At 41.0% G+C, this 22,215-nt stretch overlaps 1 protein-coding gene across 1 annotated transcript; it reads left to right on the top strand.

Annotated features, from left to right (window-relative positions):
• The first annotated feature begins 6,757 nt into the window (after nt 1-6,757).
• fam110b (family with sequence similarity 110 member B) lies at nt 6,758-21,179 on the top strand. Its single transcript, XM_035170237.2, has 4 exons — nt 6,758-6,857; nt 10,824-11,449; nt 13,677-14,089; nt 15,803-21,179. The coding sequence occupies exons 2-4, from the start codon at nt 11,327-11,329 to the stop codon at nt 16,707-16,709; spliced, it is 1,443 nt and encodes a 480-aa protein (XP_035026128.1). The 5' UTR covers nt 6,758-6,857; nt 10,824-11,326; the 3' UTR covers nt 16,710-21,179.
• Nucleotides 21,180-22,215: the final 1,036 nt, after the last annotated feature.

Consider the following 22,215-nt stretch of genomic DNA (forward strand, 5'->3'; position numbering starts at 1 on the left):
TACAACATTAAACACACTGTACACTGCCAAGCCAAAATGTCAAAAACATATCGGGGAAATTCATTGTCAACATTTTATTAGTGCAACTTCTGATCATAAAGCGAGAGTCATGAAATATTATATTATCAGATATATGTATATATTAAGGCATGCCATTAGGAAATTATTATGAAGATGGAATAAATCTTGAATATATTGAATGAGAGTTTGGATATATGGAATGAAAGTCTGAATATATGAGTGAAAGTTTGAATATATGAGGGAAAGATTGAATATATCGAATTAAATTTTAAAGAGATTGAATGAAAGTTTGACATTTTCGACATGCCATAATACAGCATATAAATGTTGTACCTGGGCTCTGCTGGCCACATTTGTTCTAGTTGTTCTTTCAGCCCTTGGTAGTTCTCAATCTTCTCATGCTCCTTTTCCTAATGTAACTGTCTGCTGGGATGGCCACATCTTTCACTACGGCCCTCTTCTGTTCTTTGTCCACCACCACTATGTCCAGTTGGTTAGCCAGCAGCTGTTGGTTAGTCTGGAATCTGAAGTCCCACAGGATCTTAGCTCTGTTGTTCTCAACCAACATCTGTGGTACATGCACACAGATGTTCCTGTACACTATCCCAACCATATTGTTATGCCTCTCATTGTATGATGTCCCAGCCAGCATTTTAAACCCTGCTACTATGTGCTGGACTGTTTCAGGGGCATCTTTGCATAGCCTGCACCTTGGGTCTTGTCTACCGTGGTAGACCCTAGCCTCTTCGGATCTTGTTCATAGGGCCTGTTCTTCTGCTGCCATGATTAGTGACCCTGTGCTGTCTAACAGACCAGCCTTTCCCAGGTCCTATTAGGACTGGCAAAGGCCTTTCCTTCCATGATAATGATGATGGTTTCATCATTACTGGGTTTCTGCTGTCTGATGTTTTCACAGTATTAACCCTTTCGCTGAGACTGCTTGTATCGTAGCTTTCCAATAGTCCCATATACTCAGCCATGTGCATGTATGTCTTATTCCTGTCGCCCATTTCTCATCAGTTTCTTGTTCTCCTGGTTCCCCACCATCTGACGCAACTGTTGATGGGATAGGAATCTTTTTTTGCGTTTATATAAAAAGTTCAATTCAATTTATATATAATATCGCACCAATTCATAATCAGAGATTATCTCAAGGGACTTTACATAGTAAGAATAAGACCTTACAAAATTATAAAGAAAGCCAAACAGCTCCAGCAATGAGCGGCACTTTGGCGACTGTGGAGAGAAAAAACTCATCATTAATTGGAAGAAACCTCTAGCAGAAGGATACTCTTGGGTGGTCATCTGCTTCGAGTGCTTGGGGTGAGCAGAGGAAAATGGGGAAGAGAGGAGAAGTGGGTGGGAAAGAGGGGAGGGAAGAGAGAGGGGGGTGAGAGAGGAGAGAGAGACAGGAACAATTGTGAAATTGTCATATTCAAGCTCTGTCAGACTGTTTTAATGACAATAATAAGAGGGCTATTCATAGATGTGATGGTGTTATTACTAGTTAATAATAATTGTTTTCTGTTTAATTTGTCTTCCAGTTTTAATTTGAATAATCACATTCTGTCTCATTATCATCCCTCCCAAGAGTATTTAGTCTCTGTGTTTCCTCTGCCCATTGCCAGTTCGCCTTAATCCATAGTGTTTTACCCCTCAGGTGAGTTTTATGACCTGCTTTTTTGTGTTTTTGCCTTGTGCTTTGGATACCTCTGCTTGTGTGACTTATCTACTGTGTACCGATCATTAACGTTTTTGAACAATATTTACATTAAAGGGGACATAGCATGCAAATTCCACTTTGTTAGTGCTTCTACAGGTTAATGTGGGTATCTGGCATGTCTACCAACCCAAAAACTCTGGGAAAAAAACACTTGCGCGTTTTGTTATAGTTCCTCTAAGTCAGAAACGTCATGCTTGAGCGACTCGATTGAGCTTCCTGGGTTTTGTGTCGTAACAAGGAACTGGAAGTCTCCCTACATGGTCTTGGCCCACCCTCCCCCGTCACGCCGGGTTTACACCGGGGGCAGCGAGGCAGCGAGGCAGCGCAGCGCCGTTCTCAAGCGCGCAGCCGCCTGGCTGTTCACACGGGACGAGCATTTCTCCGCTGGTCAGCCCCATAGACTGTATATATAAGGTCAGCCCGCGATTCTGCTTTCTCCGCTTGTTGTTGTACCCGTTGAATGTCGGGGTTCGGTAAATGATGTCTTCATCGCCCCCCACCCCTCTCTTTCTCTCTCTGTCTGTCTGCTTGTGTGCTTGTAGTGGATGGGCAGAGGGGGACATTTAATTATGTGATTGGGAAAATTAAAACTCCAGGACAACAGAAGGGAATACAAAGTATGGGATGCATATTTGATAATTTATATCATATAAAATATGTAATTTATATCGTTTAAAATCATGGGGGGAGAGGGGGGAGGGGGGAGCTGGCTCATTAGCATTTAAAGGAACAGGCACTCAAAACAGGTCACTCTGTGGAGGGCTGTTTTATACAGGGTAAAAAGGGTGCTGTTTTATATGATCCTTGTGGTATTTTGACCAAAGTATGTTACAGACATTTCATTAAGACCCCAAGGAACCATATCAACTTGTGGTAAAATGGGCATGCTATGTCCCCTTTAAAACTAATTTATAATACATCATTGCATGTGCTTTTAAAATTATTGTTATATTGTTCTTGGTTATGCTAGACCTAGGTTTTCATAAGGGATGAAAATTGTATACTTCGATTACAACACTTCTTATATTTTCTTTATCAGTTGTTTCTCTCAATACCAGGGGTTTAAGATAAAATGTTAAAAGTTAAGCTTTGTTTTTATTTGCAAAACAGCTGACTTGCACTCAGAAATACCGTAACCCTAATGGAAGTCATATACTTTTAATTCTTAATATCAATTAAAGTAATATCATTCTGGCCAATATGTATGGTTATAACAATTAACTTGAAAATTACTTTTTGCTTGAAATCCTAGAATCCCGTTTCTCATATTGGTCATCGAAATATCCAAACGTACTGTTTTTAGTGGGTGGCCTCCAAGCAAAACATTTAATTTGGTCGATATATGGAGGGGAAAAAATCTAAATGTTAAATCCTTTACATGGAGTAATAAAGCCTGCACTTCTATGTCACAGATAGATTATTGGTTAGTTTCTAACTGTCTAAATAGGAATAATATTTCTGTTAATATCATAACAACTCTAACAGACCACAGAGCTGTGTCTCTCCAAGTCTCCTTTAGGCCTAACTCAATCCAAACATTTAGAGGCTCAATTTTTGAGAGAAGTGTGATCCTTTCTATCTAAATCTTGAAAAAGAGAAGAAAGAGATAATTACTGAAATAATTGCTCTCACACATGTGACACCTGAAAATCTATCAGAGAATGATAAACAAGATCTACATCTACAGTAAAAAGAACTAAATGAAATTTAGAAAATGATAGCAGAGGGAGCATTTGTGAGGTCGAGGAGGGAATGGTTGGAGGAAGGGGAGCAAAACACTGCCTATTTTTTCCAATTAGAAAAATCCCATGGTGAAACTAATTCAAATCAAACACTCAATATAAATTAGTTATAACTGATGATCCTGCTAAGATAGCTAATTACTGTTCCTATTGTTATAGGAACTTGTATGACTCACAGTATAATGAGGTATCAGCTAAGAGTTTCTTAAAACATCTCACTGAAACAAAAGCGATCAAAAATGATCAAAAAGATACTCGTGAAAGCCCAATAACCTGTTTCCCATGTACAGCTGTTGAAACCTTCTTTACAAATGTAAACTGCATGCAGGCACATCTCCTAGATTTAACATATACCAGGGAGACAGGGCAGTCCACTCTCACCACTTGTTCTTGTTATGTGATGTGTTGTGTCTTCTTCTTCTTCTTCTGTCTGCTCTCTCTCCCCAGTGTCCATTCAGGTGCCTCCATTTCCCCTGCCTAGCAGCTGCAGTGTGTGAGTGTATGGGGCTGGGCTCAATCACCAATTAAGGCCATGGTGGTTAAGAGGCCGGGTGAAGCGGACTGACGCACCAGTGGGCCAAGTGGAGGGATGCTGGTGAAGCCATATTATGAAACTTGAATGACGATGGCGTTAATTTCGATGGAATGCCACAAACAGGAAGTGGCTGTAACGTCATTGGACATGCTCCAATCTGCCTGAATATGGACATGTACAATAAGAGTCACTATGTGACAACAACAATATTTGGCAGCTGAGGCAGAATGGCTCAACAGCGCCACCTACTGGAAACTGCAAGTAGTCCTTCTGGTTCAAACTTCATTGGAATAACTTAAATTGTTCATAGCCGACTCAAGACATCAGCTGAATCGTGAGACATAATCAGCGAGCATTCTCTGGCGCCCCCCGATGGACGCGGGGGAACGCTCTGACATCCTCCCTGTCGAGTCCCGATCGAATGCCTCTTTTTGGGCCTCTGCGCGGTCGCTTCACTTCCCTGCAGTGTCTCAGCACCGCATTGTACTTGCTCGCAAGTCTAGTTTATATTGTTACTTCCCTCATCCCCCTTAACAACACTTTCAAAATAAATTTGATGAAACTATTTCTATTTGAGATCTGACATTTTATGTAAATGTTTAATTACTCAAAACTTGCAGGCCTTGCTCCCTTTTTGGTCTTTATTTTACAAACACAAATATTATATCTGTAATAATAATAGATTTAATCACAAATCATTATTCTTGGAAAACTGGTTTGTCCATGGTATTTTTCTGGTTACTCAACTTTTCAATTATAGTGTATAGTATAATGCCATACTCTGAATGACTTAATTACCATAACTCTTATTTTGGTCTTGTAAAGTGGTTTCACACACACATTCATACAGTTCAAACAGCACTTCTTTCTATAAGATTGCCCAAGGACACTTTAGCATGCAGATGGGGAAGACTGGGATCAAACCACCGGCCTTCCGGCCGCTCTAACCCCTTATCCACACTCTTCTGCTTTTTGGCAAGAGGCAGGGGTTTGTTTACCACAAACCCCTGCCTCCAAAACATATCAATATTGCATTATTTAATTGATCCTACTACTGTCAAAATCATCTATCCACAAATGTAAATTTTCAAATTATAAACTTTTCTTTTTAGTTTTTGTAAATGAAGTCAAACAATATATCAATTCAAAACTAAAATACAAAAACAAAAAAAGCTCTGAAGACACTGAATTTATGTTCCCTCTAATATTTTCAGTGGTTATTTCTGCTCGTCATGATTCCCTGGCATTATTTATGTTTCATGTTTTGTTATGTTTGTCTTGATAATTGTTAATGTTGCTGTTAATACAGCATGATTGAAAAAAAAAAAATCTAACAACAACCGGTTTACAGAAGATCTCGGGAAAAAATGTTAATATTGTTTTTCAGCAAGAAAATCTTTGGAAATTGAAGATACTGCGTTTTGGTCAAAACAATGGGGAGAAGAAGCTTATTTCATCATCGTCATGTCACTTCATGCTCAGCAGGGGTCGCCATCCTGCAGATATTCATGGTCATTGGCTGATTCTTATAATGACCCTATATGATTTGAAATTCATATTAATCAATATCTATAGATACAATGACAAACTGGAAAAAAAAATATTGGAACAAATTAAATTACATTTAGATCATTTGAAAATATCACGAGTAACTGATAATATTGTATTGGAGGTGATCTCAACTTAGTTCATGAGGAATTTTATGATAAAAAATCCTTCGAGACACCCAAATATCATATTTACTAACTTTTGCAACGTACAAAGTTTAACTGATGCATGGAGATATTTAAATCTAGACATACTCAAATATTCATGGTTCAGCTCAAATCACAGGGGGGAGGTAGAAATGTGTTAGCAGTGGATGTCTGCAGGTAGACGCCTGTCGATCAGTCGCAGTCCATCTCGACGCACCTAAAGCCCAGACACGCACTGGCCCTTTAACGAATGGAGCGCTCCATTCATATTCATAGGGGAGAACTGGCTGGCTGACATTCAGACGGACGAATACTTCTTTAAAATACAACGAGTAACGGAGATATACTGAAGGAGACCAGAGACAGAGTCTGCGTGTGACTGTGTAAATGAACAGAGCTGCTGTCAAATGTAGCCGGGGTACATTCAGCCGCACTCTGCACACCCGCTCCGCTGCCTGTGTGCTGGTGAGGAGACTGAGCTGCTGGGAGCTGCAGCAAGGCAGCGAGCGTTAGGACAACACTGACCAGGAAAGAGACTTATGGTTCCAAAATAAAAGCCAAGGAGGGAGCAAACTACCCTTGCGAAGCGACTGCTATGTGTGTAAAATAACAAACGCCTCTATGTTTTTTTTATTAAAACATTGTCTCGATCGATGACTCTTCTATTTTAAAGATTAGGATTCATTTTTAAACCTTAACATTCATTTTGAGACATCACTATTGAATTGAAAAAGAGTACACAGTACAATGTTTTATAGTTTCTTATATTTAAACTACAAACAACTAGGGACACTCTTTCAGGTGGTTGGGCATATTTAATTAAAACAAGCCGATATTCCCGTTTTGTTTTACAAACGAACAATATCAGGCGTTCTTTTTATAATATGCTACAACTTAACTTAACTTAGACGTAACCATTTTTTTTACAAACACCTCTTAACATAAGCTCCGTTTACAGTAAATCGTGGCAAACATTTGACCGTTACTGTGAAAGTAGTGACCGGAAATGCAGCCTTGTTGCCATGCGGCGTGACAGTGGTGCCGCTGGCTGGGAACAGGATGCTGACAGGCCGAGCAGACGCACCGATCCAACGGAGAAAAACCGCAGCAGCATCCTTTGTTTTCAGGAGCAGCATATTCAGGTAAGGTCGCCGAACTGGCTCAGCTGTGATGCCACATTGGCCGCCCGTTGAACTCTGAACGACTGGCCCCGGAATGACGCTGGTAACGTTATGTCGGACCTGTGTTTTTTTTCTCCATTTTTTCTGTCATGTCGAAAATATGGCTATTGTTCGGGTTAGTGTGAGACGGGCAGCAGCCTTTTGATTCACCGCAGCGTTTTGTCCGTGGAGCTGATTAGTGATGCTGGCAGGGGCTGCGGGCTCCTCGGTTATGTAAGCAGCGCTGCCGGTGAGGCGGCACAGCGCTGGCTCCGGCTCAGGAACACCATATTCCTGGCTGTGGGACACCCATGGCTGTGCTGCTTGTGCGGTGGGGGTTTGGCATTGCATTGCACCACCACCAGCGCGCATGCACGCATCGCTCCGGGTCCCGTGTGCGTTGTTGCTTTCATTCCTGAGGTTACAGCTCGTTTTGAATGTGTTTGAGTATTTGCCTCTATTTGTCTTATCATGTCTTGGTGTCGTTACTAAATAATATCTTGCACGTTGTCAAGTACCCTCCTGCGTAGGTGAGGGGAAAGTAAGACGTTGTTTTTTGAGTGCACGGGTTTTTTAAAATCAGGATAAATTGATAAGTGCATTGTTATGGAATGATGATGAGTTCAAATTAAGTTAAAATAAGTTACACCTATAATGGCGAAAGAAAAGCAATATTATTACACTGCCCAAATGCAATCAATACGCACTTGGTTAAATGACAGTTGTGAAGCTAGGTGGAGGCTGATAGAGAAGAACATGTGTCTCAGTAACAACATTACCCTTTTGTAAAGACAGTCATCGAATGACACAAATAACTGACAATACAATAATACACCGGGGGTGTGGGATAGAATTAAGAGATGCTGTGAAATGACGGATGACCTGAGAGAGATAAAGGAAGACCCTGAATTTGGACCAAATAAACAAGATACAGCTTTTAATACTTGGGCAAGAAAGGGACTGACCTTATAAGGCAAAAAATGCAACCTATCACATTCACACTTCTTCTTCTGCTACCTACAAATGAGAAGTTAGATTCGCAATACAAAATAGGAATGAAGACCAACGGTGATTTACACCTACTTGTGCAATTTTTAATAAAGATCTGCAACAATGTTGAAGTATCACATGATCTCATCAGTTTATGCTATCTTAGAAAGCAGTCATGTACAAAAGGGCAAAACTAAAATGGGAAGAAGAACTTAATATATACATATCTGAGGGAAGTTGGAAGGAAATGAATTGTAATGTTCATACAACTACAGTATCTCCTTACTGTAGAGAATATGCATTGAACATATAAACACGCTACTTTGTTACCTCATCACAGCAACCGAAATATAATTTTAAAAAAAACATCAAATTGCTGGAGGGAGTGTGGCGAATCCTATGCTAATTTTAGTCATGTTTTTTGGTCTCGCCCATCAGTGCAATTATTCTGGAATAAAATCAGGGAGGAAATCAATATTATTCTAAAAGGGGTTATCCAGCTGAACACAAATCTTGTGGTGCTTGGCAAAATGGAAGACAAGTACAAAACAAACATGATAAATACTTGTTAAGGATACTGCACATATAAGCACAGATAAGAAGAAATTGGGTCCAGAAAGTGTCCCCAAACAGAGAAATGGCAAGACACGGTTCAGCAAATATATCCAATGGAATATCTAACTCACAAAATGAGGGGGAACTTAAACCTGTTTGAAAAGAGATGGTCTAAATGGTGAGTGAATACAAATTTGTGGAATGTGATGCTCCATGACAGTCACTTAGGGGAGCACTACCTTACCTAAAGTAAAGCATTCTACAGTCATTTTTTCCTCCTTTGTTTTCTGTCTCACATAATTTAGTTTTTAATTAAAACAAATTCTGTATATGTTGTTTTTCAGTTTGTTTTGTACACATATAAATATGTATGTCAATATGATTGTTATGATGTATCACTGGGTGATACATGTATGTATACTGTAAAAAGATGTCTGTCATCCTAGGTTTAGTGAAATGGAGATGCATGTGGTGATGTGATGATAAACAATATATAAAAAAAAAATTATGAAAACAAAAAAGTCAATACAAAGGGTGTAGTCTGTAAATACTTTTCTGGCCTTTTGGAACATGTGATATCAGCTGTGTAAAGTCAAGCAGCCAAGATTGGTGCTTACAGTTTATTCTGTGTTAAGCAGGTGGAAGCATCACACTGTGATGATCATAGGTTACCTCAGCAAGAACTGATGTACTGAAAGAAATAAACATATTGTACAAATATATAGAATGTCTTTCTACCTCATCTGTAATATTCAAGGTGATAATCTCTCACAGTGCTGTTGATAACAGTCCAGGTCAAGTCTCTCGACTTCTCTCAGTGTCAAAATATATTAATATATAATAAATATGAGTACTGTCAGGGTTTTTCCTACATATCTTCCTCTCTGTCTCTCCCTCGCTCACACGCAGACAGCCAGACACATGCACACACACAAACAGTGTCATCAGACAGGTGTAAACTCAGACTGGATAAAAACACCAGAATTAAATAAACTTGCTGAGATGGCAGGGCGCGCTCAGTTTTGCTCGATTTGTTTGGCAGTGCGCAGCGAGAATGACAGAGACACAGAGAGGAGCAGTAAATTACCGACAGAGCCGGTCAAACTGTAAAACTAAACTTTTTTACGGTCCATCATGTATGAAAAGACCCAAAATGAACACTATTAGCTGACTTAGTGGAGCTGTGCATGGCTCCCTTGGTGTCTGCCCCAGGCTTGGCGGCGCTGTGGCCGGGCTGTGTGCACTCTGGCCTGTGCAGTGGAGCTGTCAGGGGTCCTTGGGTCCGTGCCCCTGTGCTGTGCGCTCTGCCTGAGGGAGTGGACCTGTTAACGGACCTGTTAAATAGGCATTTACCTACCTATAACTAGCACATACTTTTAATTTGAGAATACAATCGCATTCATGAACCCTAAGAACACAGGTACGAACAATTCAGCAGTTTAAGAACACATCATGAATCTGAATTTTCTTCTAAACTTTCTCAATAACAAATTTCAGAAAAAACATATTTTATTTGATGAATGAGGCCCATTCGCTGGTACAAATATTCTCTTGGACTCAGTGATGAACTGATTAGAATTTGGTGATCAAATGTCAAAGGTAAAGGTCACTGTATCCTCACAAAGCACATTTTTCGCCTTGTGAAGGTGATATATCTGGAACGCCATCAAGGAATCCTTTCACATTTGGCACAAACATTCACTTAGGCTCAAGGATTAACTCACTTGATTTTGGTAGGCAAAGGTCAAAGGTAAATCTCACGATGACCTCACAAAGTATGTCTATGTTTTTCTTAAACCGGATCTCTTCAAATTAATATCTCAAACGACTTTAGGGAATCTTTCACATTTGGTACAAACATAAACTTGAGCTTGGATTTCATTTTAGTAGCCCAAGGTAAAAGGTCAAGGTCACGGTGACCTCACAAGTATGTATATGTTTGAGGGAATGTCTTCAAATTTGGTGCAAAACTTCACTTGAACTCAAAGATGAACTGATTATATTTTGGTGCCTGGAGGTCAAAGGTCAAGGTCACAATGACCTCATGTTACTGTGTTTCAGTTGTCAAAAGTAAGGTTACGGTGACCTTTTATATGAAAAACAAGTATGTAGAAATATATTCACAAAAACTGCACTGGTTGTCTGGTACAGCCACAGTGTGGTAATTCTAGTTTAAATTAATAACCATAAGGCATCAGTTATTTTTTTCCACATACTGATATGTTACACCGCCTGTGTGTATGAGTGTGCATATGTACTGTGGCATTCAAGTGTATTTGTATTTGTGATATTTGTGTGATATTGCTATCCCTGCTATGGTTGCTTGGTGCATGATGTCACAATCTGAATTGAACCCCATTGGCTTTATCTTTCTCTCTTTTTTTTTTTCTTTCCTGATTTCAGATTGTGTGGCGAGCTGAAAAGAGAGTTGACGGGGCCGAGAAGAGGCAGTGAGGCTTTCATTTCCTGCCGTCCTCTGCTTTTCCTAGGGCCCTGTGGAAGCACTCATCCACACCACTGTCCTCACTTCTCAGTACTCTCTTACCTCCTTTCCATTGTGTCACTGCTCTCCCTCTCTCTTTTCATCCATCTTTCTGTCCATCTTGCTTGATGAATAGCTCCAAACCTAAGAACCACAGACTAATAGAGACCTCTCATCAAAGACCAGTGAAGAGCTGCTAACAGAAAGAGACTGTCCTTCACATGCAATGCAGTAGAATATTTGACTGGAGTACCAGTAAGTCTGGCTCAGGCAATGAGGAGGGTCAGGAGCTTCATCTCATTCTAAACTTTCTCTTCTCCACCTTGAGTCTTCATGTTTTGGGGGTCCTGCGGCTTCCCTGCCCTCCGTCGAACCCCCCACACCTCCAGCCACCACGGCCGGCCACCCCAGTCGCCTCGTTGCCATGCCGACAGAGGCACTGCCACAAGACCTGCCAGATAGCAAGGCTGCTGGCCCTGCGACGGCCTTCAATTCTGCTGTACCCCTCCGCATACTCAACAAGGGCCCTGACTACTTCAGAAAACAGGTACTGTTACATTACTCTGGAATCTGCTGTGTGTGTGTGTGTGTGTGTGTGTGTTAGTACAAGAATGGGGGGGGGGTGTATGTGTAATAATTACAAACATAAAATATTGAAAATTAGATATAACAAAATATTTTATGAATTGTATCACATTGGGCAATGCAAAATACACTGCTCAAAAAAATTAAGGAAACACTTAATCGTCACAGTATAACACCAAGTCAGTTAAACTTCAGTTATATCAATCTGTCCATTCAGGAAGCCAAAGTGATTGTGAATCAATTTCACCTGCTCTGGTGCAAATGAAAGTGTCAACAGGTGAAATGGAGAGGCAAAAGCAAGACAACCCCAAAGAAGGTAATGGATTTACATGTGGTGGCTACAGACAGCTGCTCTCTCCTCATCCTTCCTGACTGATGCTTCACTGGTTTTGTGTTCTGCTAGTGTCCTTGTCACTGCTGATATCATAAGGTGGTACCTGCAGCCCAATCAGGTTGCACAGGTAGTCCAGCTCCTCCATGATGGCACATTTACCATATGTGCGGTCAGAAGAAGGTTTGCTGTATCTCCCAGCACAGTCTCAAGAGCATGGAGGAGATACCAGGAGGCCGGCTGTAACACAAGGAGAGCTGGACAGGGCCGTAGACAGGCATCAACCCAGCAGCAGGACCAGTATCTGCTCCTTTGTGGTAGGAGGAACAGGAGGAGCACTGCCAGAGCCTGACAAAATGACCTCCAGCAGTTTACTGGTGTGCATGTTTGTGACCAAACTGTCAGAAACAGACTCCATGAGGGTGGCACGAGGCCTGACGTCCTCTAGTGGGACCTGTGCTCGCAGCACCCAGCAGCTCGATTTAGCATTTGCCAGAGAACAGCAGAATTGGCAGGTCCGTCTTAACAAATGACAGCAGGTTCACACTGAGAACATATGACAAGCGTGAAAGTATCTGGAGACACCGTGGTGAACGTTATGCTGCCTGTGACATCATCCAGCATGACCGGTTTGTCAGTGGGTCAGTGATGGTCTGGAGAGGCATATCCTTGGAGGGTCGCACAGACCTCCATGTCATAGCCAACGGTACCCTGACTGCTGTTAGGTACCGGGATGAAATCCTCAGATCGACTGTCAGACCTTATGCTGGTGCAGTGGGCCCTGGGTTCCTCCTGGTGCAGGACAATGCCCAGCCTCATGTGGCCAGCGTGTGTAGGCAGTTCCTGGATGACGAAGGTAATGATGCCATTGACTGGCCCTCACGTTCCCCTGACCTAAATCCAATTGAGCAACTATGGGACGTTATGTGTAAGTGTATCCGACGCCGCCAAGTCCTGCCACAGACAGTCCAGGAGCTCACTGATGTCCCCTGATCCAGGTCTGGCAGGAGAGATCCCCAGGACACCATCAGGACACTCCTCAGGGCATACCCAGGCGTTGTCTTGAGGCCATACACACTTCTGAGTCACATTATCACTGTGATGAAATCCACGCAAGTTTACAGTGATTACAGTTTTTTGCTTTGATTATGGGTGTGGTTTTAAAAACAGCCCTCAATGGGTTGGTGATTTGGGTTGCCACTGACTGTTGTTACGTCATTTTGTCCTCAACAAATTATACAATGTACATCAGTAAAGATTTTCAACTTTAATAATTAGTTCATCACGATCTGATGTGTGATTTAAGTGTTCTCTTAAATTTTTTGAGCAGTAAGACAAAGTGTTAAACAGAGAATTTATTGAAGTCAGAGTTAATTCTGTCCTGCTCTGTTAAAGTTTACCATGGACCTGGTCCGCTTTAGCCCTTTTGTGATTGCATTTCCACTTCTCTTGTACTGACTACAACCAACAAATGATGGTATCCTGTCTTTAGCTGTGTCCTCTACTGCCAATCAACTAACATATACAATTTGGAGTTTAATGTGGAGCAGTTATATTATTACTGTTACCTGATAATTTAACCTCAGATCAGTAGCAGTACTTACACTGATCCAACAGATTGGACCGGTATTTGCTGATGAGAGCCATCAAGAAATAAATGAGAGTAGCTCCAGTAGTAAAGCAGTGTTCTGGTTCTGTTAGCATGATGGCTCATTGGTTAGTGCTGTTGTATGGCTCTGCCCTGATGCATGTAGGTTTTGCTCTGGATATGTATGGATGAATGGATATAATATGTGTGTTTAAAAGATGGATGAGTTTTGTAATCATTAACATACATTATGCTAAATCTGTGTCTCAGGTGGAACCTAACCCAAAGCGCCTAAGTGCTGTTGAGAGACTAGAAGCTGACAAAGCCAAGTACGTCAAGAGCCAGGAAGTTATCAATGCCAAGCAAGAGCCTATCAAACCATCCGTGCTGGCAAAGCCTACTGTCTGTCACCCACTGCTGTCCAAGAGAGGCTCTGGGATTGGTGGAGGAGGAAATGGAGGCGGGATACCTTTCAAAGCATCGAATAACAATGCGAAGTCAGACACATGTGCAACAAGCAGTGGCGGCAGCAAACGGGAGAATTTAAACCTGGAGATACTCAAAAATCTCCTAAATTCATCGTCCTCTTCAGGCGCTGGACCTGAAGGACTAGGAGGTGGAGCTAAGAGTGCTGTACTGATGAGGTCATCGATGGAAATGGCCAAGAGTTGGATGCCATCAGGGTAAACACTGCAATTCCTATGTATTGTGTAAATTACTAGATTCAGATCATTGTAACAGTTTTGTAGGGGAAATGTTTGGGACAAAATTAGCTTATCTGTTACCCTCTCACTGCCTCTGCCATATCTGCTGAAGCCTCACTAAGCTAAGACAGCTAGCAGTAGATACATGTGAAGCCCAGTCGCTGCTTTCATGTGTCAGTAAAACAGACGGTTCTAATTTTATTTGAGAGCCATTTCTGGGTTGATACAGATATTGGGCCTCATTCACCAACCGTTCTTCAGAAGAAATGTCCTCTTAAGACCCACTCACGCAGTTTTACGAAGATTCTGACATTCAGCAATGTTTTCTTTTCTCAGATTTGTTCTTAGGTAAGTACAGAATCCACGCAGACTCAAGAGCACACTTGACAACTGAAATGCTTGTGTAAAATAATCAGTTATTGTGTTTTTTACTTTTTATCATACAGTTGTATAATAAGATTTATATTACCATAACATTTTATCCTTTTGAAGAGGAGAACACACATACGGTCTGCAAAATATATATATATATATATTTTAACCCATTAACATGTTAAAGAGGAAAATATCTTTAGGTTTTACACACTAGTGTTTACATATAAAATGTATCACATAGTTTTACTGCTACAGCTTTTAGTTTAAATGTTCTGTCCACACACTGTAGCCTGTTAATTCTGTAGAGTTTATTTCTGTTCTGAAACGAGAGATGGCTCAGGAGATGTAACTGCACCACACGGTGCGCACCCCACCCAGGTCTGTGGACGCACCCAGGTCGCTGGGTTCAGTGGGTTCAGACCTAAACCTGAATAATATTCAAAACATTTAGTCTGAACCTGGCCCAGCATGTCCGTTCTCACTAGGTCCCATCAGGCTCAGGTCGAGTAACCACAGACGCTCAGTTGAGGGTTCAGTGCTCTGTTTCCAATGATGTGCTGCACCTTTCTTTTCTTTTTCCTTCCCCCTCTCTCCTCTGTGTTTGGCAATATTTATTTGACGTCAAATTTTTTTAGTTCAATTATGCAACTTTCTCCTGATACAGCTTTCACTGAACGTGTAAGTGTATCCCATGTATCGTTTTTTTTTGTGGTATTTTATATTCACTGCTGACACTGCAAAATGGAACAACTGATTTTCGTTCAATCATTCCTGACTTCTCAAATGTTCTTTTCAATTTCTGTGATTTCTGTGTGCACACAGCACTGCAGTCTAGTGCCCTTTTATGGGCATTGGTGGTAAATGCCACCAGCTTACAAACACATGGCATTCATCAAAATAAGAACAGAAATACGAATAAATCATAGTTTTCTTAGAACACTTATTAAGAATATATTTAAGAAAATTCTTAAGAATATATTGACGAATGAGGCCCGATGAAACAATATTTATCTTGGCTCTAAGAAATCCGGTCAACCATTGATGTATTGTTGTGTGGGGAAGTCTGGATGGATTCTGGAGCAGTGATCTAAAAGAGATGTGGGGATTCAATTCAATTTTATTTGACGTGCACCAAATCACAACATACATTATCTCAAGTAACTTTACATAGTAAGATATGGTAACGGTGGCAGTATTAGTGGTTCTGAGGTAACCCTGTGCATTTTTTTTTTTTATATGTGAAGGACATGTCCAAGCTAAAAGTCATATAACCTCCTCATTATTACATTTATTTATTTTTCTTTTTTCTATTCCTAGGATCCCATTAACATACCGATCTACAATGACACTTAATGAGCGACCTCCAGACTCAGGTCCCAGTCCAAGCACCTCACACTCTCTCCGCTCCTTCTCCCATTCCCTGAAGGTCCCCCCGATCAACAGCGGGGGACGTCATAGTCCACAACAAGGAGGAAACCTCAACCTCAGCAGACGAGTCCTGGACGAAAGAGGAGGCAAGGGAATCATTGATCGCTCTCGTTCTCCACTACCGCCTCTGCTCACCTCCCACTCCTCCTCTGACCTCTTGCGACTGTGCAATGGCAAGCCACTCCGCACCGCCCGATCCAGCAGCTCCTCAGCTCCTCCCCTCCCTCCAAAACCTAACCCTGCATCCCTTCCTCCTCCCATACTTTCTTTGTCAATGCGTCCCCCTCAACCAAATCCATCTGCCACACCCTGTGACAACACCGCCCCTCAATCGCTACCTTGTGATTTTGGAGACCCTTCCAATACTTCAATCAATCCCCACCTGGAGGTAGAGCTTGGCTCATCTGTAGCTTGTCGCTCCTCACTACACAGATCTAAATCAGACCTGTCAGACCGGTATGCCCGGGCTGGAGCTGACGTGGAACGCTTTTTTAACTACTGTGGCCTCGACCCAGAGGAGCTTGAGGCAGTTGGTCCAGAGAATTTTGCACGAGCCAACTCAGACATTGTCAGCCTGAACTTCCGATCAGCTTCTATGATCTCCTCCGAATGCGACCGCTCACGGCAATCCTCCAATGATGGGTTGTCAGACGGGGAAGAGGGTGAGGACGAGGAGGAGGAGGCTGGGGAGCGTGTTCCATATGGAATCTCAGCTGTGGAACGAAATGCAAGAGTCATTAAGTGGCTTTACAGTATCAAACAGGCAAGAGAGACACAAAAGGTGTCACATGTTTAGGACAGAAAAACTGCCTTGTGTTTCAGAATGGATAGATGGATTATTGAATGGATCAAATAGAAAGTCTGCCAGGTCTATCCAAACTAGGTGAGGAAATTAATGAATAGATTAAGAAACGGACTCTTGTCATCCAAGATTAACACCAAGGAAATGTAGGGAAATATGAATGGATGGATAGGAACATAATCATACATCTGGAGAAACAAATAAACAAAGGACATATAAGTAAGTAAACAGTTTCCCTATGGACACAGTTTAAACTGACAGACACATAAGTCCAAGGACCCATAAAACCACATCTTCACTATAACGGATTACAGGCCTTTCTCACAGAGTACATTTTGGCTTGTCAGACAGGGGTAGAGGGGTGTAGAGCGGTCATTCTCTAACAGAGGGTTGGCACTTCGATCCCAGCCTTCCCCATTCCGCATGCCAAAGTGTCCTTGGGCAAGATACTGAACCCCAAAATTGCCCCTTTTCATAGAGAAAGTGTTGCAGTAGATGCCCTGTATGAATGTGTGTGTGAATGGGTAAATGACAAAAACTGTACTGTAAAGCGCTTTGAGTGGTCATCAAAAATAGAAAAGCGCAATATAAATACAGACTATTTAATTTTAGTTGCAGGCTGGTTTCTAAATTTGTTTCAAAATACAATCATTGCCCATATCTCTGATGCGTTCTGTGCGTTGATAGCCCTGATTCTTTGCACATTCACGGCTGTTTCCCCAGTTGGAGAAATGGGTGACCATTCAATGCATTTGAAGTGGGATTGTAAATAGAGACATCATCTAAATATAGTGGCTTCAGGAAGAATTCAGACCCCTCACTTTTTGGGAATTTTTTCTAGTGTTTTGTTGATTCAGTTTTAAATGGATGAAATTTAAATTTTTCCTGTCAGTGTACTAATCCAGCTAATGATTCATAATGACCAAGTGAAAACATGTTTTTAAAATTGTTTGTTAACTTGTTCAAAGCTGTCTTCAGACAAATTTGTGTCCGGACTATCCCCGCAATTAGCCTTTCACACATGATCAACGCAGCGGGAGTTCTCTCCTCAGACCCGTTAACAACAGCAAAAACTCCTCTGCGGGATTCAGGTGAGGGGTAGTGCTGGAGGCAGAGGCAGTAAGTAACACATTGATTCTGCTGTGGAGTTCAGGTGATTTTGTATACAGCACATGGACACCACAAACTCGCTTGACATCTTCATCGTCTTCTACTTGTATGGCTCCACTTTTTAATCATGAGATGTTTGGTTTCCTTTTGTTTTTTTTTGCGTCTGTTGTGTGTTAGAAGCATCATCAGTACATCATACTAGAGTAATAGAGCTAAAGTATAGTGCGATTTGTCCCCTTCTGAATTTCAAGGCAGTTGTCCAGTTGTTGGACTGAGCAACAGGTATTAGTTCCACTTGTGCTTTTCTTGCAATGACAAGTCAAAAAGTCCACTTTGGAAAATGCCCGTCATAGTGTTCAAATCTCTAATTAAACAAACTTGGAAAAGGTCCTGCACTCTTAGAAAAACAGATATGGAACTCTATCTGTCAAAAACTAGAAAGCACTTTGGAAAGACAGCTTTGTGAAGCTACTAGATACTTGTTATAGGTGACCGTTAAATGAATAATTGATCAAGTCACTACTTATTCAGTGAGTCCCAAAGTCTCACTACATTGGTAATGAATCAAGTTGTTAACTATGACATTGCAAGGTTCTGAGAAACATGAAACATGAGTGGTGGCAAGCTAGCTTTCAACAAGTTTTAACTTGTGGTAATATCGATATCAAAATTACTCATTTAAGGCTTTAAAGTGTGTGAAGATTGAGTGACAGAGAAAAAAAGAGGACATTGGCAGTGAGAGGTTAAGACAGATAGACACATGATATCAAATCTAATATCTCAAACATACTTATCCATACAGCATTAAGGTATTTGTGCTAACAGGCCAATTTTATTAACAATGTTCTTATCAACCTGTTAATTTTAAGCAATACAACATTGCACTGGAGAGTTTTAGTGTCCTATGATGATATATGGTTATTCAGTGGCTGTACTACACTGACAATATATTTAGAATTCATTCACAATTTGGTTAAATGTACAAAATATTGTTTACAAGTGATTTAGTGATTTAACTTGTTTGGTCCACTTAGCTTCTGGTCAGTCTGACATAGTAGACATGTGATGAAAATAGCATGACATTTAAAGATGAACTGCTCTTAAATGTGTATGGCTACCAGGCTCTCAAAACCCAGAAAGGTTTGACCCTGATCATGTGACAATTTCCCTGATTCATGTTATCTGAACAACGCAGTCCAGTTGCAGTCTCCCTCAGTCAAGGTCAATGCAAATTGAATACACAAATCAGGTTTCTGTAATCCAGATGTTTTTCTCATTTGTGGGTCCATCTTGCTCTGATGATAATGCAGGAGGAGATCAGCCAAACTGTCCAATCAATGGCTCACTGGTCTGTTCATATGGCTTCATGTTTACTTCTCCTAGTTCAATTATAATATGTCAGTAATAAGTCACTGGGTGAAAACTAAATCAACCAAACTACAGGTGGGGCCTGAAATCTGTACTCATATTATAGTACATGCCACTGTCAATATCACTTTTCCTTCAGTAAAATATACTTTTATATCACATGCAAAGCTGCAGAATCCCTGAGCACATCCAATGAGTCATGGGTTTCGCAAGCATAACTGCCCACAACACAGATTGGCAGTCGGGTAAGATGAACAGCACTCAGTGCATTTCTCAATAGTAATGCTGCAGGACACCAAAACTCTCCTTTCAAAACAATGTCCGTAAAACTCTGTCATAATGTACGCCGCCATTCTAATACATGCACACTGAAAGTAATACTTGTGAAGCTGTTCATTATTACTATATAGGACGTATTATAAATGGAAAGGGTGATTGTGGTCATGTTATATGTCAGCATTCTCTCCAAAGTTTTTTATAATTGCTTGTCCTATAAATCGCAAACACACAAACTTCACCAGAGATTCTGCTGTATGTCAAAAAACCCCAGTAGGCAGCATTCATCATAAACACCGTGTTGATGTTGATGTTCTCAGCTCTGCTTTCTCTCTGTTGGCAGTTCAGTCCCCAAAGCCAGCCGTAGAATGTGTAGCTTTAAAAGCCCCTGTGTGTTCCTCGATAATAAAGAGAGGTGGGTTGCCAAATTTGCCTCCGCTATTACCTTTGTCATCTGTATCCATGTCTGTAAGTTACTGATATGCCTCAAAGTCTGAAGTTATATCGATATGAATGCAATGCCTCAGTCACCATTAACCATCAGTGTATCTGTCACCCCACCACCTTCCGTCACCTCATCAACAGCAACAGCTCTGGGTTTGCCTTACTTCACCTCACTATAGGTATCTGGTTTGGAATTCACATGGTGACTACATAGTGTGTAGGAGATAGCAGGGAAAGATGAGGCACAATTTAGTTAAAGTGACTATGGAGTTTTCTGCCATCACTATCAGCTTGGTTACTGTCAAGAAACATCTCAAATAATTTGAAACTAGAAACATTCATCTCAGTACTGTGATGAAGGCAGAGCAAACCATCCAGTTGTATTATTAAATTATTGAAATTATATTTGTTAAATGAAAGTTGTAATTCACCATTGAAACCAAAAGTGATCCTATATCACCAAAAGTGATATTGCTCATCATTTGATGAAAAGGAAAGGTTAGTAGAAGTATGGCCTTGAAATAAAACAAGAGAACATCTAACATGTTCAAATAAAGCTGTCATGTCATGAAATTTCACTTTTAATGCACACTTCTCACTAAATTAGACTCAAGTTGAAGTGAAGTGGCCAGTCGGGAGACTCTCCCCCTCTCCTCACTCTGACCTCAGGGCTGTGCCTGCATGTTTGACCCCCCTCCAACCCCCGGCCGGACCCCAGTAAATCCTGCTGCTTCTCAGCATAAGCATTAATAATAACAATACTGTACTGTTCTGGCAGTATAATCATGCTTCACAGTCACTGGTGTTTTTTTAGCTTGGATTGACAGTTCTTTTGTGTTACCTGCTTTGTTTAACTTTTTTCTTGTGTGTGTACATGCTGTAAGAAAATGTATATAAAGCCATGCGTTGGATTTTATTTTTTCTCTGTCTGAAGGTTTATGTAAAGAAAAGATTCTAAAAAAAAAAAAAAATCAGATGTTTGCCCTTAGTACAGACGTTTCAGATCAAACTGGGCAGGATTGTTTCAGAGAACATGAGACTATGTTTTTCAACATGGAAACTGCTCATTTTTGCTTGACTGAAAACAAAAAACATGTCAATGTTCAGTTTATTTTGCATTACTTCAATGAATGTTTTTGATTGCCATCTTTTGTCACTGATGTGTTTTTCATGTGTTTATTACTTGAAGGAAAATGTGGCATAATAACAGGCTAATGGCACACTGAAATTCCTGAGTCTGGAACCATGAATGACCATTCCAAAGTATTTTCTCAATGTTTTCTCAAGGTAACCTATGAGTCATGAGTGCCGATCTGCTTCAGTACACATTAACAGATCTTGGTTAATCCAGAAGCCTCTCTCACAGTTTACTAGGGACTGTTTCTTTAGTAAGGATTATTATGTCAGCTTGCCAGACAGCCTCTCAGCCACACTAACTCCAGACTTTAACTTGTCTCTTGAGCTTAAGAATCATATCTCATGGAATCAGGAATCAGTATTCTGTATTTGATTGCCTAAAATCTGTCAGAGTCAGCACAGTCAGCACTATTGCCATATCATTATACCAGGGGCGGCTTGTTAATACTGGGCTCTGGGGCGCTACTCCCTCCAACATCCTGAGGAAGAAAAGCCTATTTAAACATGTTAAACATAACTTGATAAGATAATAATAGTTTACTCATGCAATGCACCTGGTAGACCATAAGTGCCACAATATAAATTGTTTTCAAATTGTATTAGGTTAATTTATTTTTATATATAGATACTTTCTGGTGTGGGGTGCCGGCCAAATGAGAGTGAGTCCTTAAACTTTTGGCAAACAGGACCTGAGGCTGCTCTTTATTTGGTTGTTGCAGGTTTTCCACGGGGCATATCTCTCTGTGCCAAAGACACTTTTATTTACAACAAATTGGTATTGACTTATGTTTTTCTAATCTAATGTGATTGGTCGACCTTCAACGCCATCTCAGGTACATCCACCATCTCTGAGTTACTTCCGCTGCGAGCTGACCGGCAAAGGTATGGCGACTTCAAGCTAAACTGAGGCAAATTCGAGAATTTCTTTACAAAAACACCCTTTCACAAGTAAAAAGAGGATAAAGGAGCTTGGTCCGAATCGGCCAGATTTACAGATTCAGCAGCTGGCAAGTGATACAGACAAACTTACACCCGGGGCTTCTCCCGCTGTTGATATGATAAACAGAGTTGACAAACCAGATGTGGCTTAAGTAATGTCTTGTACTGCTTCCCCTGTTTGCTATTTTTAAAGTGTCGGCACAGAGGTACTGAGGACAACGACGGG

This window comes from Hippoglossus stenolepis, chromosome 11 (assembly GCF_022539355.2).
Source record: "Hippoglossus stenolepis isolate QCI-W04-F060 chromosome 11, HSTE1.2, whole genome shotgun sequence".
Lineage (NCBI taxonomy): Eukaryota > Metazoa > Chordata > Actinopteri > Pleuronectiformes > Pleuronectidae > Hippoglossus > Hippoglossus stenolepis.